The sequence below is a fragment of the Clinocottus analis genome, unplaced genomic scaffold (assembly GCF_023055335.1).
Source record: "Clinocottus analis isolate CAN_PGR_092001 unplaced genomic scaffold, fCliAna1.0.p SCAF_1, whole genome shotgun sequence".
NCBI classification, from domain to species: domain Eukaryota; kingdom Metazoa; phylum Chordata; class Actinopteri; order Perciformes; family Cottidae; genus Clinocottus; species Clinocottus analis.
Window position 1 is genome coordinate 24,666,317 of NW_027175820.1, and position 27,261 is coordinate 24,693,577.

At 45.1% G+C, this 27,261-nt stretch overlaps 2 protein-coding genes across 3 annotated transcripts in view; one reads left to right on the plus strand and one right to left on the minus strand.

Moving 5' to 3' along the window:
- The first annotated feature begins 2,845 nt into the window (after nt 1–2,845).
- Nucleotides 2,846–18,304, plus strand: mtnr1al (melatonin receptor type 1A like). Its single transcript, XM_068573667.1, has 2 exons — nt 2,846–3,155; nt 17,535–18,304. The coding sequence occupies exons 1-2, from the start codon at nt 2,846–2,848 to the stop codon at nt 18,302–18,304; spliced, it is 1,080 nt and encodes a 359-aa protein (XP_068429768.1).
- Nucleotides 18,305–24,976: 6,672 nt separating this feature from the next.
- slc36a1 (solute carrier family 36 member 1) overlaps nt 24,977–27,261 on the minus strand; it is a 28,622-nt gene continuing 26,337 nt past the window's right edge. For both annotated transcript variants that reach the window (XM_068572074.1, XM_068572066.1), the window contains exon 12: nt 24,977–27,182. In XM_068572074.1, the coding sequence (XP_068428175.1) occupies nt 26,905–27,182 (278 nt within the window). In that variant the 3' untranslated portion in view covers nt 24,977–26,904. The remainder of the gene's footprint in view (nt 27,183–27,261) is intronic.

Genomic DNA, 27,261 nt, shown 5'->3' on the forward strand with positions numbered 1-27,261 from the left:
TGCCCCAGGATCTAAATAAAGCTCTCAGAACACGCTGAGCGGGAACGTGCCCCGAATCTGCTGATCAGAGTTATTTATGCATGAGGCACGGGAGATGTGAACAAACACAACCACGAGAGGGTTGTGTCTCCGTGTGCGTGAGTGTGTGTGTGTGTGTGTGTACACGTGTTTCCTCTTGGATGTTTTGTGTATTCATAACCACATCCTGCGTAACTTTATTCAAATAAAACACATACGAAGCGCAGCGTGTCGCCGAACATACCAGAAAAGCACAAAGTGTATTTGCATATACTGTGTGTGTGTGTGTGTGTGTGTGTGTGTGTGTGTGTGTGTGTGTGTGTGTGTAAAGTGTGTGTGAAGTGTGTGCGGATGCTTACATGCAACAGACACGGTCAATTTGTTGGACGTTGGAGTGTTTTCCTTGTTTGGATGAAAATCTCGAAACTTGGCAAACTTGGGACCGTCCTGTGTGTGTGTGTGTGTGTGTGTGTGTGTGTGTGTGTGTGTGTGTGTGTGTGTGTGTGTGTGTGTGTAATGTGTGTGTAGTGTGTGTCATCTAAAATGTGTGTGGATGCTTACAGACACGTTCAATATTTTGCACGTTGAAGGAGTGTTTTCCTTGTTTTGAAGGAAAAAAAATCCAACTTGGGACAATGTGTGTGTGTGTGTGTGTGTGTGTGTGTGTGTGTGTGTGTGTGTGTGTGTGTGTGTAAGTGTGTGTGTGTGTGTGTCATCTAAAGTGTGTGTGGATGCTTACATGCAACAGACACAGCCAATTTTTTGCACGTCCCAAAACTTGGCAAACTTTGGACCATCGTGTGTGTGTGTGTGTGTGAGTGTGTGTGTGTGAGTGTGTATATGTGTGTGTAAAGTGTGTGTGGATGCTTACATGCAACAGACACGATCAATATTTCGCACGTTGAGTGTTTTCAAACGTGTTGAACGTGTTTCATAAGTTTGGATGAAAATCCCAAAACTTGGCAAATTTATCACCGTCTGTGTGTGAGTGTGTGTGTTCTTGTTCCTCTATTCTGGTGGGGACTTTGACATGAATGCACGCAGCCCTGTGGGGACTTGTGTCCCCGTGATGTGTGTGTATGTGTGTGTGTGTGTGTGTGTGTGTGTGTGTGTGTGTGTGTGTGTGTGTGTGTGTGTGTGTGTGTGTGTGTGTGTGTGTGTGAGACAGTTTACTGTGTCGTTAACACTCCGGCTCACACTGAAAAACAACAACAAGGTGCTTTAGTGTTGGCTGTTGACCTGTTGTTTACACAGCCGCCATTAAAACATTAGCATCAACAAGATGAATGAGTTCACCTTCACGTCGTCTCTGCTGACCTGCAGTGATGGAGACGTGGTGCGTTCAGGGCCCCTGGACATCACAGCTGTGGCGTGGTTTCCACCTTTCCTTTGGGCCGATAACGAGCTCTTAGTCAGATTTCTGACGTTTCGTCATTGAGACGTCGAATGATGACGTCACCAAAACTACATCGTCCCTCCGGCTTCATGAACACGAGACCAATGTCATCAACAAAAATACCATCTGTGATATTAACACACGAGATTAAAGATATTTTATTGCTCTTAACTTAACAAAAGGATGAAGGTTCAGCGAAGCATGGAGAGAGAGAGAGAGAGAGAGAGAGAGAGAGAGAGAGAGAGAGAGAGAGAGAGAGATGAGTGAGGGGAGAGAGAGGAAGGAGGAGAGAGACATTTGGCAATATTGTTGTTGCAACGTTCATGCCAATAAAGCTAATTGAATTGAATTGAAGAGAGAGAGAGAGAGAGAGAGAGAGAGAGAGAGAGAGAGAGAGAGAGAGAGAGAGAGAGAGAGAGAGAGAGAGAGAATCACTGATGGACCGTGTGTGACACAGAAGCACACACATTTACACACAAAACCACAGCGAGACAGAGAGTGAGGAGGAGGAAGAGCGAGAGAGAGAGAGAGAGAGAGAGAGAGAGAGAGAGAGAGAGAGAGAGAGAGAGAGAGAGAGAGAGAGAGCATCATTGCTATAAATCGCGTAAACGTCGCCGAGGAGGACTCAGACGCGCTCTGAGGAGTTTAAGTTGCTTTCTGCAGGTGACGTGAAGACCTGCAGAGAGAGAGAAAGAGAGAGAGAGAGAGAGAGAGAGAGAGAGAGAGAGAGAGAGAGAGAGAGAGAGAGAGAGAGAGAGAGAGAGAGAGTCTTGAAATAATGGAGCGGATTTGTGAATGAAAGCTCAGAGTGAAACATCTCTCCAGACGCGCGAGACGCGGGACACGAAGCTTCAAAATTTTACATTTTATTTTTTCCAGTTGAAACAGAAGCCGGATGACCAGACTCTGCTTTCTTTTTCTTTTACAATATTGAAGTCTTTTGTTTCTGTCCCTGCACCTCCAGAGGAGCGTGAGTGACTGATCATCCGTCGGTCTCTGGGTTCTCATCTCGTTTGGAGACCCAACAGGACGCAGGTGCCACCGCGCGCGGCACCGCGGGGCGAGACGCCACCGACCCACGAAGAAGCGACACGCGTGTTTCTCTCACTGGGATCATTTAGTTTGGATTCATTAGTCCGGAGTCTTTTATGCAGGAGGGAGTTTTTTTTAATCCAAGTGACCCAATTAATCCAAGTACCCAAAGACATCGGGACCGTCCAGGCTCCTCTTCCTCTTCTTCCTCTCCTCTTCTTCCTCTCTCTATCCCCCCATCAGCTGTAGTTTGCTGTTGCTGTGTTGTAGTGTAAGAAGCATCCAAATGGATGCGCGCGTGTAGCATGACGCCATCGCACCGGCTGACCCCTCCCCCTGCCTCTGCCTGACCTCCACCCCCCCCCCCCCCCACACACACACACCCCCTCCACGTGCGTAATGCTGACCGGACCGAGCCTCCTCCTCCTCCGCCACCACCACGACCCGATGCGACTCGTCGGCGCGAGGCACCTCCCGCAGCTGATGTCCCTGGAGGAGCACGAGCCCACCCTGGTGGAGGGCACCCTGGGGCCGCGCAGCAACTCCACGCCGCCCGGGGAGCAGGGCGCCCCGGGGCAGCAGCAGCAGTCCTTCCCCTGGGTGGCGACCCTGCTGGCCGGCGTCCTGATCACGACCATCGTGGTGGATGTTATCGGGAACCTGCTGGTCATCGTGTCCGTGTTCCGGAACAAGAAACTCAGGAAAGCAGGTGAGTCGGTCCCACGTGCGTTGAAGAAGAAGAAGAAGAAGAAGAAACTGAGAAGGTGTTTGACTCTGAATGATTGTGATTATTAAGACCAGACTGCTTTATCTGGGAGTTTATGATGTTCCTGTGACAGTTTACTCCTAAAAAATGTGAAACAAATTGCATAATTTGATCTATTAGCTATCACATGTATTCGATAATACACTCCATGTACGGTAGGTTAATAATCAATCTTAAAACGACACAATAAATAAGGAATTGTGAAAGTATTCCCTATAGTAAAAAGCCGTAGGAGGCGATCACAGCGTCCAGGAGTTCAAGACGTATTGATTGAACCTTTTGATCAGAAACCGGACAGATCAGGGTCAGAAGTTGCAGAGACATCTTTTCTCTGCAACTTTTCTCCATCTTGGTGGTGTTTCTTCTTCTTTCTTCCGTCGCCCGCTGAGCGCCTTGAACACATCAGCGCTTCATGTGCTTCTCAAGGACACTTTGGCTGAATGCTTCGGCCGCTGCAGACGACCGGGAGCCAAACGCTGAGTGACACGTCGTTATCGTCTCGTCAGAGGAGGAAGAAATGCAGCGCCGGAGGAATGATTGTCAGCGTCTCGCGGGGAAAGAAACACGAGACGGTTCGTCTTGAGGTCTCGTGGGTTCGTCTCGTTTTCTGGTTCGTCTTCTGGGTCGGAAACTCGAGGCGGTCCGTCTCGCGAGTCTGTCTCGTGGGTTCGTCTCGTGAGTTCGTCTCATTGGTCCGTCTCGTTTTCTGATTCGTCTTCTGGTTCAGAAACACGAGGCGGTTCGTCTTGAGGTCTCGTCGGTCCCTCTCTTTGATTCCGTCTCGTGGGTCCGTCTCTTTGGGTCCGTCTCTTTGGGTCCGTCTCTTTGGGTCCGTCTCGTGGGTCCGTCTTTTTGGGTCCGTCTCTTTGGGTCCGTCTCATGGGTCCGTCTCTTTGGGTCCGTCTCTTTGGGTCCGTCTCGTGGGTCCGTCTTTTTGGGTCCGTCTCATGGGTCCGTCTCTTTGGGTCCGTCTCTTTGGGTCCGTCTCTTTGGGTCCGTCTCATGGGTCCGTCTCTTTGGGTCCGTCTCTTTGGGTCCGTCTCATGGGTCCGTCTCTTTGGGTCCGTCTCTTTGGGTCCGTCTCGTGGGTCCGTCTTTTTGGGTCCGTCTCGTGGGTCCGTCTTTTTGGGTCCGTCTCTTTGGGTCCGTCTCTTTGGGTCCGTCTCTTTGGGTCCGTCTCTTTGGGTCCATCTCTTTGGGTCCGTCTCTTTGGTTCATCTCTTTGGGTCCGTCTCGTAGGTCCGTCTCATGGGTCCGTCTCTTTGGGTCCGTCTCTTTGGGTCCGTCTCTTTGGGTCCGTCTCTTTGGGTTCATCTCGTGGGTCCGGCTCATAGGTCCGTCTCGTGGGTCCGTCTCTTTGGGTCCGTCTCATGGGTCCGTCTCTTTGGGTCCGTCTCTTTGGGTCCGTCTCTTTGGGTCCGTCTCGTGGGTCCGTCTCATGGGTCCGTCTCTTTGGGTCCGTCTCGTGGGTTCGTCTCTTTGGGTCCGTCTCTTTGGGTCCGTCTCGTGGGTTCGTCTCTTTAGGTCCGTCTCTTTGGGTCCGTCTCTTTGGTCCGTCTTGTGGGTTCGTCTTGTGGGTTCGTCTCGTGGGTCCGTCTCTTTGGGTCCATCTCTTTGGGTCCGTCTCTTTGGGTCCGTCTCTTTGGGTCCGTCTCTTTGGGTCCGTCTCTTTGGGTCCATCTCTTTGGGTCCGTCTCGTGGGTCCGTCTCGTGGGTCCGTCTTGTTGGTCCGTCTCGTGGGTCCGTCTCGTGGGTCCATCTCTTTGGGTCCGTCTCGTGGGTCCGTCTCGTGGGTCCGTCTCGTGGGTCCGTCTCTTTGGGTCCGTCTCTTTGGGTTCGTCTCGTCGGTCCGTCTCGTCGGTCCGTCTCATAGGTCCGTCTCTTTGGGTCCATCTCTTTGGGTCCATCTCTTTGGGTCCGTCTCGTGGGTCCGTCTCTTTGGGTCCGTCTCGTGGGTCCGTCTCGTTGGTCCGTCTCTTTGGGTTCGTCTCTTTGGGTCCGTCTCTTTGGGTCCGTCTCTTTGGGTCCGTCTCGTGGGTCCGTCTCATGGGTCCGTCTCTTTGGGTCCGTCTCGTGGGTTCGTCTCTTTGGGTCCGTCTCTTTGGGTCCGTCTCGTGGGTTCGTCTCTTTAGGTCCGTCTCTTTGGGTCCGTCTCTTTGGTCCGTCTTGTGGGTTCGTCTTGTGGGTTCGTCTCGTGGGTCCGTCTCTTTGGGTCCATCTCTTTGGGTCCGTCTCTTTGGGTCCGTCTCTTTGGGTCCGTCTCTTTGGGTCCGTCTCTTTGGGTCCGTCTCGTGGGTCCGTCTCGTGGGTCCGTCTTGTTGGTCCGTCTCGTGGGTCCGTCTCTTTGGGTCCGTCTCGTGGGTCCGTCTCGTGGGTCCGTCTCGTGGGTCCGTCTCTTTGGGTCCGTCTCTTTGGGTTCGTCTCGTCGGTCCGTCTCGTCGGTCCGTCTCATAGGTCCGTCTCTTTGGGTCCATCTCTTTGGGTCCATCTCTTTGGGTCCGTCTCGTGGGTCCGTCTCTTTGGGTCCGTCTCGTGGGTCCGTCTCGTTGGTCCGTCTCTTTGGGTTCGTCTCTTTGGGTCCGTCTCTTTGGGTCCGTCTCGTTGGTCCGTCTCGTTGGTCCGTCTCGTTGGTCCGTCTCTTTGGGTCCGTCTCTTTGGGTTCGTCTCTTTGGGTCCGTCTCTTTGGGTCCATCTCTTTGGGTCCGTCTCGTGGGTCTGTCTCTTTGGTCCGTCTCTTTGGGTCCGTCTCTTTGGGTCCGTCTCGTTGGTCCGTCTCTTTGGGTTCGTTTCGTCGGTCCGTCTTGTCGGTCCGTCTCATAGGTTCGTCTCGTGGGTCCATCTCTTTGGGTCCGTCTCTTTGGTCCGTCTCATAGGTTCGTCTCGTGGGTCCATCTCTTTGGGTCCGTCTCTTTGGTCCGTCTCGTGGGTCCGTCTCTTTGGTCCGTCTCGTGGGTCTGTCTCTTTGGTCCGTCTCGTGGGTCAGAAACACTTGGCGCTTCTGTCTCTCGCAGGTCGAGAGATTTGCCCTTCTTTTGCTTTCGGGTCAAGGTTTTGAAGCTGGAAACTAAAAGTAGAGAAGCCATCTGTCGTGACTCACGGCAATCAATGAGTAAATCTAATGACAGCCGCAGACTGAAGTGGACCACGAGCCTTCAAGAGCCCTCCTGAGTTTAAATAATCTGATTATTTATGACCCCCTCAAACATACAGACGGAGAAAACAATCAATCCGGGGATCCTAATTCTTATCGTTCGCTCCAGCGGAGCCATCTGGAGGAGTAAATATCACGTTAAAGGCACTTAGTGAGGACGGGCTCCTTCTTTGTACTCGTGTAAAAAACATCTATACGTATCGACGAGGGTCTCTGCATCCCGGAGCAGCGAAGCCAAACTTCCCGTTGAGCTATTAATAATCCGGGCAGGAGGAATCAATTCACACAAAGGACAACGATGATGATGATGATGATAGAGAGGCTTGTGAAAGGTTAAAGAGACGCCAGGTTGAATCCTGAGCTGTGTTGGACTGTGAAGGGAAGATGTTTTACACCTTTCTCGTAAAAAAAAAAAAATCGTCAGAATGTTTCAGTTCACGCTGCAGCAGGGTTTTATGTTTTTTTTTGCAAAAAGTTGTGGTGAAGAACTATTTTTTTTTACCGCTTTGCAGTTCCACAGCCTTGTGGAAATCCACACAGAGATGATTATTGATATATTGATGTATTCAAAGGACGTGGCAGATGTGAAAATATCCACCAAGCGCAGAAGCTGATCGATCAAAAAGGTACCCCCCCCCCCCTCCTCCATTTTTCCTGAACGCCGATTCGATGTGAATGTTGAAAGCGTCGCCGTCAGAGGACTCAAAGACAGACGACCGGAGTTTGAATCCGATAATTGTGACACACCAATTAATGAAAAGTGAGCTGGAGAGCAAGTTCCTCTCTCCCCTCGTGGATGTGAATGTCGGATTATACTTTTTCGGAAAGTCATGGAAGTCGTTGGACTCGTCCGTCCTCGTCCGACACTCCAAAGGCAGAAAGAGGAGTTTTCTGACAAGCTCTTCTGATGGAACACGGCGCCTTGAGAGTAGAAACAGAGGTGAAAGACAGCTAAAAAAAACTAAAAAACACCAGCAAAGGTCAAGTTGTCTTTGTTTCTGGGGTGTTTTCCTTCATTCGTTTCAATATTTGAGGAGAAACGCTCCTTTCATAGAAAACTGAACACCTGGTCGTGAGAATGATATAATAAAGCGATATAATAAAAGAAGAACATCACGTGTCCATGAAGAAGGAAAGGAGACAGTAGTGCGCGCTGATGTTTCATCGTTTTGTGCAGATGTTTCCTGCACCTGTCCAATGATGATGACCTCATCGCATGATTCCAGCAGTTGCATTTCTTATTTTAACAGTTGTACATGTTATCATAACAGTTGCACATGTTATTCTAATAGTTGCACATGCTTACAGTTGCACATGTTATTCCAACATTTGCACATGTTATTCTAACATTTGCACATGTTATCATAACAGTTGCACATGTAATTATAACAGTTGCACATGTAATTATAACAGTTGCACATGTTATCATAACAGTTGCACATGTTATCATAACAGTTGCACATGTAATTATAACAGTTGCACATGTAATTCTAACAGTTGCACATGTTATTCCAACATTTGCACATGTTATCATAACAGTTGCACATGTTATCATAACAGTTGCACATGTTATCATAACAGTTGCACATGTTATCATAACAGTTGCACATGTCGTCATAACAGTTGCACATGTCGCCATAACAGTTGCACATGTCATCATAACAGTTGCACATGTCGTCATAACAGTTGCACATGTTATCATAACAGTTGCACATGTTGTCATAACAGTTGCACATGTTGTCATAACAGTTGCACATGTTGTCATAACAGTTGCACATGTTATCATAACAGTTGCACATGTTATCATAACAGTTGCACATGTTATCATAACAGTTGCACATGTTGTCATAACAGTTGCACATGTTGTCATAACAGTTGCACATGTTATCATAACAGTTGCACATGTTAAACAGCTACAGTCGGGCTCCATGTGGCTGAAAAGTGGACGTTTCCTGAGTTTTACTTTAACGTGAAGCGAGTTCTTCAGACACGTTGAAACCCGTGTCTGAAGTTCTTGGACATCACGAGGACTTTGTGAACATCTTTAACAGAACGTTTGTGTTTAGAGTCGGACGCCAACGTCTCGATTGTCGAGTGATACGATCAGAAAAGAAGCGGTGGGGTTTGTGTTTGCAACCTAATCGTCTTCATCTCCATCCAAGAGAATTTCTCTGTCCCTTGAGCGTCTGAATCCGCCGCCTCCGATCGCTCGTCTTCTCCCCGTGACGAGTTAGCGTCGCCCACGGCGGATCAATACCAAGTCACCCGCGCGGGGCGTCGCTCCCGTTAGCTCCTGTTAGCTCCCCGAGCAAAAACGTAGTAAGATTGGAGGAGGAAAACGTGGAGGAAGTGGTCGCCCCTCATTTCCTATTTCCCGCCACCGCCGCCGCCTCCTCCTCATTCATCCTCCCTTCATTTCCTCCCTGCTCTCATCTCAATCCATCTCCGACTCTCCTCCTTCTACCAATCCCTCCTTCTCTCCCTTTGTCTTCTTCTCTCCTCTCTTTCCTCCCTTTGCAATCACACTTCCTTCTCCTTATAATCCATCCTCCGTCTGATCGCCTCCCGCCCCCGTCGGGTCTCTCGCCTCTCTACGATTGCCTCCGACCCCCTTTTCTCCTTCTTCTCGTCTGTCCTCCCCTCTCCTCCATTAATCACCACTCCATCCATCCATCCATCCATTCATCCATCCATCCATCCATCCATCCATCCATCCATCCATTCATCCATCCATCCCTCGTCAGAGAGACGCCACCTGACCGCCAGTGAAGTCCTGTCACAGTTCATTATGTCATCGCATCTCCACGAATCAAAACATCTTCATTCAAAAACCGGAAAAAAAGAAGAAGAAGAAGAAGAAAAAAAGACCCACCTTTTTGGGAGGAACAATTCTGCGGAAATAATATGTAAGTGTTTACATCTGAAAAAGGCGATTATCACAAGAAGAACGACCGGCTCCCGGCAGATCGCCCAAAACTCACCGACTTCTTTTGATTTAGTTGGAGGAAGAAACAAACTGTGTGCCCGCTAGAAATGAAGGGAATGAGTCAGACGGCCATTGATCTCGGGGGGTTTCAGGTGGGATCAGCGGTCCTCAACCTTTTTTTTTTTTTTTTTTTCCCCAGAGCCAGAGGACAGTCCCCGTCTGGGGCGGACTAATCCACGGCGAGGATGAACTCTAAATGTCAAACTGGTTCCATTCATATGGACACGCATTTTCATTTTGTCTCTCATCTTCAAAGTTCAGCAGCGTCTGGCGGCGACGATCCCGCGGCGGAAAAAAAAAAGAAAAAGGCCGACGGCGGAAACCAGCGATATGCTTTAATTGACTCTCTGTGGCATGGCGGGTACTGCTCCAGAGCCACGCTTTGAACGCTAAGAGTTCACACTTAAAACCTCCTGATCCTCCATCTTGAATGTCTTCTCGTTGGCGTGACGTCGCGGCTGCGAGGTGACACTCGTCTCTTCGATGCCGGGACGCACGAACCGGCCGCTTTGCGTCCGTAACCGCGGCGTTTATTAACTTCATTAACTTGCTACAAGACTGTGACCCTCGTGAGAAGATTCCTCTGTCTCACATATCTGCTTATGCGAATTTTATATGAGTCTTATGCGAATTTTAAGTCCCAACAATCTTCAGCGAGACAATTTTTTTTTCCCAAAAAATATATTTTTCACATTTTTGAACCGAGCGACAGCGTTTTTTCTTTTTTTTTTTTACTGAAAATTGTCGGCAACACCCCTATGCTTTGTTTTATTTTTGCAGATTACGATTCCTTTGGTCCTAATCTTTCCAAAAATGAAGCTGGTGTTCAGTCACTAGAAAGACAGCAATAAAAAGGAGAAGACTAAGTTAGAGTCACTACGAGGACGTTTTGGTTCAGCCTTCAGCCTCGTAGCAGCTGCTCTGCTCTTAAAGAACATTATAATACATCATGACATCATCTTACAGTCTGTGACATCATTTGTTTAATGCGATGAAGGCCAGCAGCTCCACACAGATGGAGTTTGGTCAGCTGGTGGGCGGAGCTCTGCTTCGCCAGGAGAAAAGACGAGCAGGTGGGCCGCCTCTCTGTTTCTCATGATCCTGAACCAACCGGTCTGACAGCTGGAAGCCAGCAGGAAGTGTGTGTGTGTGTGTGTGTGTGTGTGTGTGTGTGTGTGAGCTCACGATTCTTCTCCTTTCATCTCAACATCTCAAGACGTCCACACTGAGGAGCTCTGACGGAGCTCAACGAGCCCCGAAGCTCTCGACCAATGAAAGTTGTTCATGGTCTGCGTTGACCTGATTCTAAACACACACACACACACATTCACATAAACACACACACACATCACGGGGACACAAGTCCCCAGGGGTCAAAGTCCTCACCGGCATAGAGGAACAAGAACACACACACACACACACGGGTCAACGTCCCCACCGGCATAGAGAAACAAGAACGCGCGCGCGCGCGCACACACACACACACACACACACACACACACACACACACACACACACACACACACACACACACACACACACACACACACACACACTCACACACACACACAGTCGCTATAATTAGGTTTGGGGTTTACTGAGTGCAGCCAAACAAACTTTGTTATTCACACTGTTTGAATAACAAAGTCGGGCTAAATTATCACAACCGCCTCAAATTTTTGGCCGTTTTTTCCGTCAATTTCTGCTCGTTTTATGCACACAATCTGTTTTAAATAAACGTCTTCACAGGAAAACCCAGTTAGCTTTCGGGCTGAAAGACACAGGATAAATAAATGTTGACTTCTCGTTTCGTTCCTGGAGGAGAAGCACGTGTCGCTCGTGAAATTATGCATTAAAAAACAAAGTCCAGATGATGTCGTACGCTTGTTTGCATATTGGTGATGTCATCGCACATTAATATGCCCAAAAGCTTTTGAGAGAGCTGCTGGCAGAAGAGCTGCGGACTGAGATTACTCTGAGCCGCATTGTGCAATTTAATACATTAAAATTAATATTTCTTGTCCTTGATCGTCTGAAGAAGTCGCTGCCAATCACTTTTTTTTTTTTTTTTGCAGCAATAAAGTCACTAAGAGGTTCTGGAAAGCTGCAGATGTAAGCGAGGAAGAAGCTTCTTGATTTACTTTTTACCGTCAGAGGTCTAAAAACATTTGTAAAACTATGAAAGCTCATTACTGCCACAAAAAATATTCAAAAAACTTCATAATTATGAGATAATAAAGTCAAAATTGTACAGATAACAGGAAGGATAAAAGCCAGCGTCACTAAAGCGCATGGACACTTACTATTTCATAATTATTACTTTATCGCATAATTATTACTTTATTATCTCCTAATTATGACTTTTTATTGCATAATTTTGACTTTTTATCTCATAATTATGACTTTTTAAATCGCATTATTATTACTTTATTATCTCATAATTATGACTTTTTACTGCATAATTATGTCTTTTTATAGCATAATTATTACTTTTTATCTCATAATTATGAATTCATCTCATAATTATTACTTTTTGATCTCATAATTATGATTTTTTATTGCATATTAATGTCTTTTTATCTGATAATTATGACTTTTTTATCTCTTATTTATGACCATATTATCTCAGAATTATGTTTTTATTGCATAAATATGACTCTTTATCTCATAAAAATGACTTTTTGGCGTTAATCTTCTTCCATATCATCCACTCCAACGGGCTTGAAAACATTCAACTCACTGAGCATTTCAAAACCAAAAAAATCTACTTTTTCAGCCCAATTTCAGGATTTTGCGTCTTGGTTTTCACAAAACTGACTGGATTAGTTGGCGGAGGAAGTTTTTCTTTTCGTCACATCTTTTCCACTCAAGTCGAGACAAAACGAGCGAGTCGAGAACCTTTTGACGAGGATGAGTGAAGAAGGAACTGGTGGTGTCGGTGGTGTGATGGCGCTTCATGGTTTCAGGGTCATTGTTCTATTAAACCTCAAAGCACTCAGTGTGTTGGAGCTGTGAGGATCTTCTGTTTTACTGAACACTAGTGATGTAAGAGCATCCGCTCCATTACATGAGTGATGGTGGGACTATCATAACGTCAGTGTTTCAGGGTTAAAGGCTTGAGTTTGGGGAGTTTTTTTGTCTTTGTGGGTCTCAGGGTGTTGTACTGTGTGCAGATTGTAAAGACCTTTTATATGTCATTGTGAAATCGGAAGATTTTAGCAGCTAAAGAGCCGGTAGAGACCAAAAAAAACAGCGGACAGAGAGACACAAAGAGGCTGGACGAGTAAATCATCCGACAGGTTCCCAAAACAAAAAGTGCTTTAAAGTGCAGAAGACTTCCAGAAGTCATTCAAACCGCAACGTTGGAGTTTTGGCTAGTAGGGAATTTGAACCCGTGACCTCTGCGCTGAATATGACCCTCGAAGAAGAAAAAAACCCCCGATTCAGTTTCATAACCTCCTGACTTCTCGTCCTCGATATCATCCAGAAACGTCAGACAAAGGTTGACGCAAAGTGCAGATTTTTGTTGTTTTTTTTTGCTTTTTCTGAACAAAACTGCGTCTCAAAGTGTGTCTGTGGTGACAGCAGTGTTTGCTTTCTGCACTCGAACAAAGAACCAGCAGCCGCAGTCAGAGCTGAGACACACACACACACACACACACACACACTTCGAACACACTCGCTCCTGAGAGGAACAAATGAAAAAACGACAAGAGTGAAGCTTCTCACTTCAGAACAAAGGCTCCGTGGTTACGAGACACTCGGCCATGCTGCCATCTCTCTCTCTCTCTCTCTCTCTCTCTCTCTCTCTCTCTCTCTCTCTCTCTCTCTCTCTGTGTGTGTTCTTATTTCTCTATGCCGGTGGGGACTTGGACCAGTGTGTGTGTTCTTATTTCTCTATGCCGGTGGGGACTTGGACCAGTGTGTGTGTGTGTTCTTGTTTCTCTATGCCGGTGGGGACTTTGACCCGTGGGGACTTGTGTCCACGTGAGTGTGTGTGTGTGTGTTACAAACACATTAACTCCAGGAGAGTTCACGGCGCTGATCCCTCCACCGAACAGATTTCGCCGATTAGATTTCTCTGCATGAATTTGCATTTAAATGCAGGCGGACGTAATAAATGAATACAAAAAAAAGCGATGTCTTTGAAACTACTGGAAACTTCTCGGTGCGTTCAAGAGGCGCAAAGATCGCGCGGCGCCGATAGAGATCTGTGCTCGTTAATTCCCCCCCGTTTGTCTTTGTGAACGGGCTGATTAGCATCAACCGCTCGTGTTTAATGGATCGTTAGGAAGCTTCGCTACGAAAGTACGAAACTCGACTCGCTCTTTGAGGATTAGAAAGCGTCCCGTGGAGTTTTCATGCAAACAAACAACGCAAATGTTTAAAGTCTTCTTCTGTTCTTTGTTGGCGGGTCGGTGTACTGCTGCATATGTCGTGATTCGCCCAATTATAGAGGAGAGGAACAGCGCCATTATGCTATTGGAGGTAAAAAGAAATCAACAAAAAACTCCACAGGGAACCTTTAAGTTGACTTTTACCAAGGCAACAACATTATTGGCAACGATAATTAGTCTCTGCTCGACTGTTAGATGTCAGTTCTACTGTAATACGTCACCATAAAATGATCATTTCTACATCAATTTAATTCTTCTGTTGTGCCTCGCGGTGAACGGAGGTTAAAAAAACAGAGAAAAGTCTCGATGAGTTGAAGTAAATATAAAAAAAAAGAAAATATATAACCGCTTCAAGCTTGTGCAGACTCGTGCTTTTCTTTCGGAAGAAGTTTGGGTAGCACTTTATAATAAGTACACACTATTAAGCATTGATAATATGGTTTTGCCGGCTCCCCGTTTACTTCAAGGTATTAAAAAAAGAATCGTTTAACATCTTTAAAAGTGCGAGATGAGAAAGATTGATCTCAGTTTCATGTCTTCGTTAAGTATGAAGCAGAAGTCATGTTGTGGTTAGCCTAGCTTAGCATAAAGCAACTGAGACTAAAACCTGGTAAAAACCTGGAAGAGACCTGTCAATCACCTCGTAGCCCCGCCCCTAAAGCGTCCCCTGCTTTATGGTCTGTCTGACTCTAAATGAGCATAATTTACTAAATGAACATCAGGCTGTATAGAAGAAGACTTGAAACTAGAGATTGAGACACAAACTCATGTTCACAATGTTTACTGAATACATCAAGAGAGAAGTAGAGTCACTTATATAGACGTATAGATCTGAGTAGAGCCGGGGGATGCAACAGGAAGTACCGTGAATCTATACGTCTCCGGCATGAACGGCTCCAACGGGACTGGCTCCGTCAGTAAAGCGTCTTCCTCCATTAGCGAACTCGACGGGGAATTGAACCTCTGACGGCTCCAGCTTCCGAGAGATTGTCGGGACGAGTCTCAAAGGGCGAAACGCAGTAATAAAGAGAACGAAGAAAAAAAAAACCACATATTGGCTGGTGGATAACGACGGGTCCCCCATGCGCTCCCGTCTCTTAACTGGCCTTCAGCGGAGCGGGCGGAGACCCGGAGAGTTGCCTTGCAGAATAATAAAGATGAAGCTCCTTCAGAGTGAAGATGGAGCTGCAGGGTGATAAACACTGAAGGGTGTTGCGCAGCAGGTGGAACAAGGTGTTATCAACGCTGCCAGAGTTAACGACCGCGCTCCCCCTCTGGAGGTGACGATGTAATCTGATCAAAGCTTCCAGCAAAACGTATCAATTACAGCGGCTGCAGAGGCCGAGACTCTGCTCTGGACTTCATGCTCCGTCCGTTAATGAGATCTGATTGGAGCCAGAGGGGGCGATGTGTTTTAAAATGTGTCCACATCGATGCAATGAAGGGCTTTATGGTGCTCATAGCTTTAGGAAATTACATTTTTAATTAGCAACGGCAGCAACTCTTCCCTGTACCAAAGCTGTGACAAGTCTCCTGAAGCGTCTGGAGGATTATTAGTTCTGTGATGTCAGACACTGACTTTCACTCAGGAGGCCGCTGTTTGTGTCCCGAGTGAAACCAAAAGTAAAGTCAGCTTGATTTATAACGGGAAAAAGTCCTCTGAGGGAGAATGGCATTGATTTTCACAAGATGCGTTGCGTTGTGGCGTTGCGTTGTGGCGTTGCGTTGTGGCGTTGCGTTGTGGCGTTGCAAGATTTGCAGTGTTGCGCTATGTTGTTGCGCTATGTCCTCTCGCTACGTCCTCATGCTACGTTGTTGCGCTACGTTGATGTGCTACGTTGTTGTGCTACGTAATCGCGCTACGTCCTCATGCTACGTTGTTGCGCTACGTTGTTGCGCTACGTTGTTGCGCTACGTTGTTGCGCTACGTTGTTGCGCTACGTTGTTGCGCTACGTTGTTGCGCTACGTTGTTGCGCTAGGTTGTTGCGCTACGTCCTCTCGCTATGTCCTCGTGCTACGTTGTTGTGCTATGTTGTTGTGCTATGTTGTTGCACTACGTTGTGGCGCTACGTCCTTGCGCTACGTTGTGGCGCTATGTTATGGCGCTATGTTATGGCGCTATGTTATGGCGCTATGTTATGGCGCTACGTCCTTGCGCTACGTCCTCGTGCTACGTTGTTGTGCTACGTCCTCGCGCTACGTCCTCGTGCTACGTTGTTGCGCTACGTCCTTGCGGTTTGGTTGTAACGCCTTCCACCCTCTGCCTACAACGAGTCTCACGATTACACTCAACATTCAACCCCGACGAGCTTCCACATTTCATGGAATTTCAATCAATAGCTGAAATATATAAAATAAGTTTGGACCAATGACCTCTTTAAACTTTACTCAAAAGAAAAATGAACTGGAGAACTGATTTAATTTGACTTTGGGGCGGAGAGCATCTGAAATCGAGGCCTGGCCGTCATACTGATGCTGCACAGACGGAGCTCCAGCAGGCAAAACCCCTAAATCAAGCTCTCAGACCTAATTTCCTCCGTGTCGGAGACTTTTCCAGCACACCAGCCGGGTCCAGAACTGTACCGTCAAAGCATACAGTGTTTGGCTGGAAAGAAACCGGACTAAACTCCACGCCGCCTCGTTCTGCGGCGGGAATACAAACCAGTGTTTACCCTCCTCCTGGGGAACAGGAGCGGTCCATCATTTTGAACCTCATGCGGTGCGTGAAATGCCAAAATAAGTTAGAGTGAAACTGGAAATGTACGGGAGCCGCTCGGGACAGATGAGTTCATTAGCCGGTTAATGACGGTGGGGCATTGAAGCGGCATTGATGAGGTTTGGAGAGTAATGGTCCATGTGATAAATTGGAGGCGATCTGACTGTTTGTTTTTCGCTCCTCTATCTGTCGGAGGCCATTTTTTATTTACTTCATAACGTCCTGTTCCATGATCCCGGTTTCTGTTTTGCTTTTGTTTGTGTTTCTGCTCGGTTTTTCCTGTCAGAGCGAGTTGTTTGTTTTTACGTCTGTTGGCTCCAGACCTTCAGTATAAAAATATCCAACTCTGTTCTATTCTTATCGTACCTTGTATTTATTCTCCTACTTCAAACCTTCCTCTCGTGTTAGTGTCGGCACCGACCCATTTTAGGTTTTAAAATGCATGAAAGACAATAAAATGTGTTATTGCATCAAGGCTATTTCAAACAAATAAAACAAAAACTTTTTTTTTTCACCAAATTATAAATGCTCTGATTGAAATGATGACCTTTGTGTCGTTAGGATCGGTTTGACCCAGTTATATAAACATAAGATTTGCTTGATTGGTTGTTTTTTTGACTTTGCACATCTATATGTTGTGTTATGACTTGTTCTGCTTTTTATTTTGTGTTTATATTAAAGTTACATTGCAGGAAAAAATACTTTTTAGCCTTCTAACACAAGAGATGCTAACAGAAAGCTAACATAAAAGATGCTAACGTAAAGCTAACACAAGAGATGCTAACATAAAGCTAAAATAAAAGATGCTAACAGAAAGCTAACACAAGAGATGGTCACAAAAAGACAAGGGATGCTAACAGAACGCTAACACAAGAGATGGAAACAGAAAGCTAAGACAAGAGATGCTAATAGAAAGCTAACACAAGAGGAAGGTTAATCCATTGACTTTTTAAATTGTTTTTTAACAACCAATTGATTCGATATTTAATTCATTAAAAACAGGGGAAAGTTCCCTGAGCCCAAACGTATGACATCATATTAACACGTCTGTCTCCCTCTTCCCTCTGCAAGGAAACGCCTTCGTGGTGAGCCTGGCCCTCGCCGACCTGGTGGTCGCCATCTACCCCTACCCGCTGGTGCTGACCGCCATCTTCCACGACGGCTGGATCGCCGGCTACATCCACTGCCAGATCAGCGGCTTCCTCATGGGCCTCAGCGTCATCGGCTCCATCTTCAACATCACGGGCATCGCCATCAACCGCTACTGCTACATCTGCCACAGCCTCAAGTACGACAAGCTCTTCTCCAACAGCAACACCATGTGCTACGTCGTGCTCGTCTGGGCGCTCACCATCCTCGCCATCGTGCCCAACTGGTTCGTGGAGTCGCTGCAGTACGACCCGCGGGTGTACTCCTGCACCTTCGCCCAGTCGGTCAGCTCGCTGTACACCATCACGGTGGTGGTGGTGCACTTCATCCTGCCCATCGGCATCGTCAGCTACTGCTACCTGCGCATCTGGATCCTGGTCATCCAGGTGAGGCGGAGGGTCAAGCCGGACTCGCGGCCCAAGATCAAGCCGCACGACCTGCGCAACTTCCTCACCATGTTCGTGGTGTTCGTGCTCTTCGCCGTCTGCTGGGCGCCGCTGAACCTGATCGGCCTGGCGGTGGCGCTGGACTCCAGGCTGACCCGGGCCATCCCGGAGTGGCTGTTCACGGCCAGCTACTTCATGGCGTACTTCAACAGCTGCCTCAACGCCGTCGTGTACGGCGTCCTGAACCACAACTTCAGGAAGGAGTACAAGAGGATCGTGCTCATCATCTTCAAGTTTCACTGCTGAGACACGATGTCCGCTCGCAGGTGGAGGAGGGGACGGAGGAGGGGGAAAGGGTGGGCGTCAATTTTGAAAAACTTTTGTGACGAGAAAATGAGATTTTGAAAAAGAACTTGACGTTGACAAAGAGAGAAAAACTGCCGACGGAAGGAAAATAAAACAAATAAAAAGTTACCGCATGAAGTAAAAAAAGGAAAAACGCTTTCTATGAGAGAGACTGTAATAGCTAGAGGTGAAGAGGAGGAGGACAGAGACAAAGTGAAATAAACGATGCCATACAGAGTTATCAGTGAAGCCTTTGGCGAACTTGAGAGACTTTGAAAACACAGCGAGGGAGGAAGAGACAACAAGGAGCAACTTAGTAACGTCGTCATCACGACTCCCTTTGGCTGTGAAGTCATGAATTACTGTTCTAACACATTTACAATAAGTTCTTACTTGTGTTTTTAAAAACTTCATACTTCAATTTGTTTGTCAAACGTTGTGATCGTCTCATTTATTTCGATGCATATGAACTAGTTTCAAGATATTAAATACTGTGACGTTTGTAAAGGACCGTTTCAGACGTTCTGACCGATGCTGTTGAGGTGTTTTTGAGGTGATTTATTGAATAGAATAACAAATTGGTGCTTTGTGAGATAACTAAGACTGATATGCTTTTTGAATTCAAGGAATGACTCAAAAGTGACACATGCACATTTTCAAACGCCAACATTGAGCATGAACTGTGAAAGAGGCGGACGTCTTCTCGGCTGGACTTTACAGTAATCATTTTCGTAACGAGCCAAACTCTCACTGGGACGAAGAAAGAAAAAGACGAAAGGATGCGCGGACACAAATGAGATTACTTTCAGCTCAGTATATTTCAAAACTTGGGACTTTTTTTGCCCCTTTTTGATTTGATAACAATGCAGAGCTAAAAGATCGACTGAGTTGAGACGTGAAACCACTGGATGTCGACTCTGTGAGAGAAAAACAACCTCCTCGCATGTGTCTCGCATATAAATGTGGTCTATGAGGGAAATGGGGGCTTGCGTTGCAGTACCGCCGTTGGCCACAAGGCTGATTCCTCCCGCTATATTCTATTTGTACGTCCAAGGTAGACCAAAAGCTGAATTTGCAATGTCAGCAATGTTCTGCGACGGCAGATCAAAATATGCACAAGCGTGCACACCATAGAAAGGAAATGGGAGTAGAAAGGGACGTTTCCATTCAAATTAATGTAGCGCAGCGGCCATTTTACAGTTACCATTTTGACCTTTGCTGCAATAAGTAAAATTTTACAACACAATGCTTCATGGACAAACTCTTGTCACAGCGGAGGAAAGCACATTGCGATCACTTTGTGCGGTGTAGCAGGAAAGCATGGAGGAATTAGCTAGCTAGCTAGCTTACAAGTGAGCAGCCGGTTAGTTAGCTAGCTGGCTAATAATGCCCACCATGCTTTCATTCCACCATGGCTCACTGGTGGCAAGTGCGAGTCCCCGGTGTGATAGTCCCTTCGACGCCGCAGAGAAGGGCAAGCTATTGTTAGCCTAACAAGCTATCGTCAGCTGCGTCCTCCAACCACCATCTTGTTTTTGCACACGGAAAACAGATCAATGCGGCCGCCGTTCCTATTTTATTTATACGGTGAGACGAGTTAGAAAGGAAGAGGACTCGAAGTTCAGGACTTTTCAGTCCCAACATTTGGGACTTTGGGACAATTTGAGGTTGTTTTTTTTTTGGTGAAAGCCGTCGGTGGTGTTTTGTGCTGCTGAGCCGTCGTGTCTTTTATCCTTCTGGGACCGTCTCGCCTCATCGGCCTCTCAGAACAGACCCGTGGGACGGACCCCCCAACCTTCTGGCACGTCCCGCGTGGATCCGACACCAAGACATCTGGAGGTGTCTGTGTGTGTGTTTTTGGCCACTTAACACCTGAGTGGAGGGAAAAGACAAAACACGGCGTGTGTGTGTGTGTGTGTGTGTGTGTGTCTGCCATTCAGAATCAACACTGTGTGTGTGTATTGTGTGCATTTTCATTTCCAACACAAACATCAAAGCTTCTTCATTTCAGTTTTTCCAAAACTCACAAAAGCACGGCAGCGTTCACACGCCGAGCTCAATTACACATTAAAACACCCTCGAGCGGCGAGTGCATCCACTTTACACTTCATATCTGAATATTAAACATGAGAAGAAGAAAAAAAATAGTAATTACGTTCTGAACAGTATTCTGACCACGACACTGTGTTTCACACTCCTGGAAAGTGGAGGCTGAACGCTGAACATGAGTCAGCGGGTTGATGCTGCTGCATTTCAACGAGCCCACTGTGTGTGTGTGTGTGTGTGTGTGTGTGTGTGTATCAGGACAGATCTCCCCTCAATGTAAAAGGTCCACCGAGGACCTTATGCAGGGCCGAGTGTGTGTGTGCATGTCTTTGTTTCATTTTTGTGCGCTAACATGTTGCCGGTTCCAAACCCGAGAAGAGAATTTTAAAGGGTAAATGTTAAAGTGAAAAGCTTGTCGTTAACTGGATGATTGGCAGGTTATTCATTTGAGGAATACACTGGATTTAGATGAGATCTTTAGAAGTGTTTGATGGTGTTTATTGAAGACTCATATTTGCTTTTTCTTTGCAAAAAAAGTACACAAAAAATATCCCAAACTGTCAAACTGGTTCATTAAAGTGAGCGACGAAGTGACTCATTAACGTGGAAATTCAACAAAATCGACAGGCTGAAAGCAATAGTTTGGCATTTTGGGAAACACGCTTATTTAAATTTTCTTGCCGATATTTGAATGACGAGGAAATTGCGAGTGTTTGAGTTACATGTTGTACCTGATCGCACTTTATTTCTGCTTTTTTCCACAAGTATAAGTAAACCTTCAAGCTCAAATGGCTGTTTACAATTGTTTAAATACAATTACATAAGTTTAGCGTCAATACATTTGAATGTGAAGCCGATTCTAACTAAATATTGACATGTAAACATGGAATATATATCGAAACAAGACGTCGCCAAACATCTTTTCACCTGCAAACCACCAAAACCACGTCTACCGGTGAGGATTACCACGGCTGGCTGGTGCCAAGTGCGAGTGCCCGGGTCCAACGGTCCCTTTGCCGCTCCAGAGAAGGGCTAGCTAACGTTAGCCTAACGAGCTAGCGTTAGCCTAACTAGCTAACATCCGCCGCGTCCTCTCTTTTTCCCAAGCAGAGCTTCTCTAAAAACCAAACCACCATATTTCCCTCTCCCCTTTATTTGAAAGTTAAAAAGTTAGACGATCTATTAAAGAGTGAGTTAAAAAGGGAATATGGATGTGAACTCACACCCACAGGAGCCGGTTTAATAAATCAACCCCAGGTTTTTAGTACGAAGAAGCTGAATGAGGACAGAAGCAAATATAATTGGCCCACTGGGGGATTAAAACATGCCGGCCTTTTACCTTTTTCCTCCTCTTTTAAGTGCTGAAAATCAATGCAATTGACTAAGCTTGTTGTTGTTTGTGTGTTTGGAAAAATAAATAAATATATATAAATATATATACACACACAAACCAAAGCGTCCGGCTTTCAGCCTCTCGCATTGCAATGCCAATGAGTCAATGAGAATGTACTCGTTTTCCTTTCATAAGCTGTTTTTTGCACATCGCCTTGAAGAATGTTTCCTCTGAATGTTTGTAATGTTGACGAGACAAAAAGAAACCAAACAAGACCCGTAAAACATGTCTTAATAAAAAGATAGTTCACTGTGAGCCAACGCTTCGTTCTTTCTTTTGTTTGCGTCTGTGTTTAGTACAGAAAAGGAAAGACAAAGCGTTCCTTTAGCTCGCTCGTGTTAATGCAATAAAACGTTTTTTAAATGTGAACATTTTCTCTGCTATCACACAAAATCGTCCCGTCAGCTCTGGCTGGATGATTGACGGCGACGTTGGAGGATATTTAGAGATGAAGAGTAGATTGATGGACTCTAAAACAGAGAAAACATGGACCTCCACAAGGTCTCATGAAACAGTTTGACTACATTTGAATGTTTTGTTAATTATAAGATGTATTTCCTCGCATTGTTTGGATGTTTTTCACACAATTCGAAGTAAATTTAACACATTTTCCCCTCAAATTTGGACATTTTTCGAATAATTTTCTTTACACTCTGCTTTCATACAACTCCATAACTTGCAGGTTAAACCAAATCACCAAACATTTTTTAAAAGCATTTCTTGAAATGAACTCTTCCCCGTAGAGTTTGAGGAGTTTAAACATCATGAGGCGTGTCGGGACTACTTGTTTCAAAAACCTCCCGATACGAAAGCTTCCATCTTCACCACACTACAAACACTACTGCAGGATACAGAAGCGGTCCGCCGTCACGCCTCGTAGTCTACTTCAGATTAGGGCGACGCTTCCACCAAATGGAGGGAAATTAAACCGACTGACCTTTTCTTCTTCTTTTTTCTCCCCTCGTCTCCTTCCAATCGGCCTCCGCCTCCTTTTCTATCACTTAGGCAGCAGACAGGAGGTCCAAGGTCTCGTTTACATTCTGCAGGCGTGACGTCGCATGCTGTTGTTGACGGCATCAAAACATACACGCATGAGCGCCTGGTGTTTACACAAGTAATGGAAAAAGTCAGATTTAGACGCATTCTGTCCACAAGGAGCGAGCGCGGCGTCTCAAAATCAATTACAAGTCTGCAAATGTGTAAAAAAAAAATTATAATTGGAAAGACTGCAACGGCCGTCCTCCAGTCTATTAACCCCGAAGAGGCAATTACGGAGCGGCTTCATGCATTGGTCCGTCTGCATTAGGAACAAATAAGGCAATTTAAAAATTAAAAAATAAATAAGACTTCACCTGACTTTACTTTGATATGGATAGAAGTTAAGAAACAGACATTGGGTACTTATTTTAACCAAAACTGTGATAATTTAAGTTATTTTTAACCTAAAAATGTGCTAAATATATGTAAATATGCTCACTAATACAGCAATTGATGTCAATTCAAACCAGATTTATTTTTAGACCCTATAAAAATACTAGTTTGTATTGACATGATACAAATTTTGGTTGATATTAATTTGGCGATATTGTACTGCCTCTCGTACATTATAATACGGGTGGATCAAATCAAGCATTCTGATTGGTTGAGAGTGAATCCCGGAGTGTAGTTTATTCAGCCGTGAAGCTACACCCTTAAACAGTACATTACTGACGATACTGTACTGCCTCTCGTACATTATTGACGAACGATACTGTACTGCCTCTTGTACATTATTGACGATACTGTACTGCCTCTCGTACATTATTGACGATACAGTACTGCCTCTTGTACATTATTGACGATACAGTACTGCCTCTTGTACATTATTGACGATACAGTACTGCCTCGCGTACATTATTGACGATACAGTACTGCCTCTCGCACATTATTGACAATAATGTACTGCCTCTCCTACATTATTGACGATACAGTACTGCCTCTCGTACATTATTGACGATACAGTACTGCCTCTTGTACATTATTGACGATACAGTACTGCCTCTCGTACATTATTGACGATACAGTACTGCCTCTTGTACATTATTGACGATACAGTACTGCCTCGCGTACATTATTGCTTAATTATTATTATCTAGGCAACATCTTCCTCGTTCCTGGTGTTCTGTGGAAAAAAAAGTTCATTGCAATCGGATGTAAAAACTATGCCTCATTTAAACCTAGGTGCTTACATATACCGCTTTTGTCCACACGGGGCGCCAAAAACCCTCATGACAGTCTCTAAAAATGTATTTTCTGTTTCTGTTTATTACCTAAAAAGACTGAAAAACACACCTTATACTTTTTTTGAATGTTATTTATTCATGAAGAGAATTAAGAAATGAAAGAGCGCTAAAATGACAGTTTTAAGGGTTATCTGTTTTAATACATTTATCAAATCTCAAAGATTTGTCGAGTGCAGCTTCTTTTTTTTTCAAACCGTTGGCCTCTTGACAACTTTTGCTCGAAAACTATTTGTTAATTATTTAATTATAAATCAAGCAAAGTCTCGAACTCTTCTTTGGGTCGCTGCACATCATCATCCTCATAAAGTGTCCAGTGGAGAAAATCTCTATCTTCTATAGAGTTATATATAGATTTGTATAGAAGGAAATAGGAGGAACATGGGTGTATAAAATGCTTTAACATCGTGTGTGTGGACATTTACATGTGCAACAAATGATATTTACACAAAAAACGACGTCAGCTGTGATTCAAACCAACAGCTTTCCACATAAGGCTCCAAGCTTTTAAGTCGAGAACCAACAACCATCTTGTTTTCTGCCACAAAAACACTGAAGACTCACAACAAGAAGCTCGAGAAGGAACTAAATAGTTCGTATTGGCGGGCGTCTGCTCGCTGACGAGGCGGACGAGTTTTTGATTTACCATTTAATACCTACGGCGTGGAAATAAAACGTTTATTTATTTATATATATATATATACACACATATATATACACATATATATATATACATATATATATACACACATATATACATATACATATATATATACACACATATATACATATACATATATATATACACATATATACATATACATATATATATACACATATATACATATATATATACACACACACACACGTATATATACACCTATATATATATATATATATACACACACACCTATATATCTATATATATTACAAGCAGAACGTCTCTGTAATTAAACCAAAACATGTTCAAGGTTCAGCTGCAGGTCTTAAAAAAAAAGCATGACGTTTGAACCTTAAATGTGTTAATATAATAAAACAAGAAAAAAAATTGGCTTCTACATGAAAAAAAACAGCTTTTTAAGTTATATATCGTTTTATTATTTAATGTTTAGTTGTGAAAAGGTGATTTTGTTCTGGGGTTGAGTATCAGTCAGATGATTTTCATAAAATCTTGGTTTCTTATGAACAGCATAAAGAAAAGAAAATTAAAAAAAAATTGAATATATAGTAAAATATAAATATTCTTAATCTCATGAACAAAGTTGTCGTCCCTTTTCCCTTTCGGCTTCTTCTGGTGCCGGCTGTTCCAGCATTACGCGATTTTTTGGGGCATTATGAAGACGACGACAACAACAACAAAAAACGCCGCACTGACCCTCCCGTAATATATTAAAAATAATTGTGTTGCTTTTATGTACATAAAGGAAATCAAGAATCACAATCTCATTACGTCATCCTAATATTTCCCGTTTCTTCCTTTAACAAGTGGGATTTATCGTCCATACTTTTAAGCACTATCGTAAACAGGTATGGACACGAGTAACCGATCTGATGAGCCAAATGGAAAAAACTACGGAAGCCCAGAGAGGCCAAAATGAGGAAAAGTGTTAGCTTGACCTTCTCCGGAGCGGCAAAGTTGGACCCAAGAACTCGCACTTTTCACCCAGTCAGCCATGGTAGCATGAAATCATGGCGGAATTAGCCAGCTGGCTAACTAGCCAGCCGCTCACTTGTGCGCTAGCTAGCTTGCTAATTCCGCCATGCTTTGATGCGTCAACGGTTACAGACATTGAGCACAAACAAAGTGATAGCAATGTGCTTTCCTGCGCTGTGACAGAGGTGAACAGGTGAGAAGCTTTGTCAAAGATAATCGTACCAACAGTGATTGTTTACATTCGTTAGGAACATTGTTGTTGTCACGCTCACTTCAGCCACAAGAGGCCAAATTGAATAAACTAATTATGGACTTAAGAGCGTTCATGCTTTCTCCAACGGCAGAAAACACGTCAAAGACAGTAACGTTACGTAACCCGCTAGCGCACGACGTACAAGTACCTTGTGTTTAGAAGTACACGGAGAAACTAGAACAGGAATGCATTCAGTCCCGTTTGGAGATATTTTCTTTTGGCCGAGATGAGAACAACAACAAACATTGAGAAACGCAGAAGAAGAAAAATAATCAAGAAAAATGATTTGTCGGACTATTTCTACGCTCTCTCTTTTTTCAATTTTTTTTTTTAACCTCTCTGGGCTTCCGTACTTTTTGTCCACTAAAAAAACAAAAAAAGCGTTTCGATACTCAACCCTTTCATTGTCCTACGTTTGGTTAAGTTACAGCTACTAGATTAAAAAGTCTGTCGTCTATGTTAATAGTCGTGCACCGTTTCACGGAATAAGGCATAAATCAAAGTGCGACAAAAAAAAAAAAAAGAAAAGAAAAAAAACCTCGATTTTTTTTTTCCCTCTGAAGAAAAATTGGGCCCAAAGTCTAAAAAAGCTCGAAATCGAGAAGCGGTTTGGGGAACGAGTCCAGTAAATATCAGAACCAATTAAAAAACAAAAGGAACTGAAATAATTTGGTGAAACGTTGATGTATGAAGGGTTTCTCAGATGAAGACTAACCTCTGAAACTGCTGTTAAAAATCTCTCGGAGCGCCCTGAAGGAGTAACGATCGTCGTAATAATACGTTCTGGAGCGACGTGGAGCGCACGCGTCCCACACAGCTTCAAACAAGGTGATGGACGAAACCATAAAAATGTCCGCCGTATCCAAAAAACAGCAGCAAGACGAAGAAGAAAGTAAAAAATAAAAAAATGGCGTTCTAAAATGTCAGTGGCCGCGGTCACTGGAGGCTGAAGGAGGAGAACGTCTCTTCGTGTTTCTGCGCGTTGCGGGCGATGATCTGCTCGATGGTGACGTAGGTGCCGGTGAGGAACCCGATCAGCCCGATCAGAGTGATCACCACGTTCTTGGCGGCGGTCGGCAGCGACATGGCGCCCTCCGAGTGAAAAGTCAGAATCTGGAGGATCGGCGGGAAGATGAGCGCCAGGAAGCTGCTGCTGAACGAGCCCACCAGAGAGATGACGAGGTCCAGCTCCGGGATGAGGACGGCGAGGGCGCCTGGGAGGAGGGGGAGGGAGGAGGGGGGAGAGAGAGAGAGAGAGAGAGAGAGAGAGAGAGAGAGAGAGAGAGAAAGAGA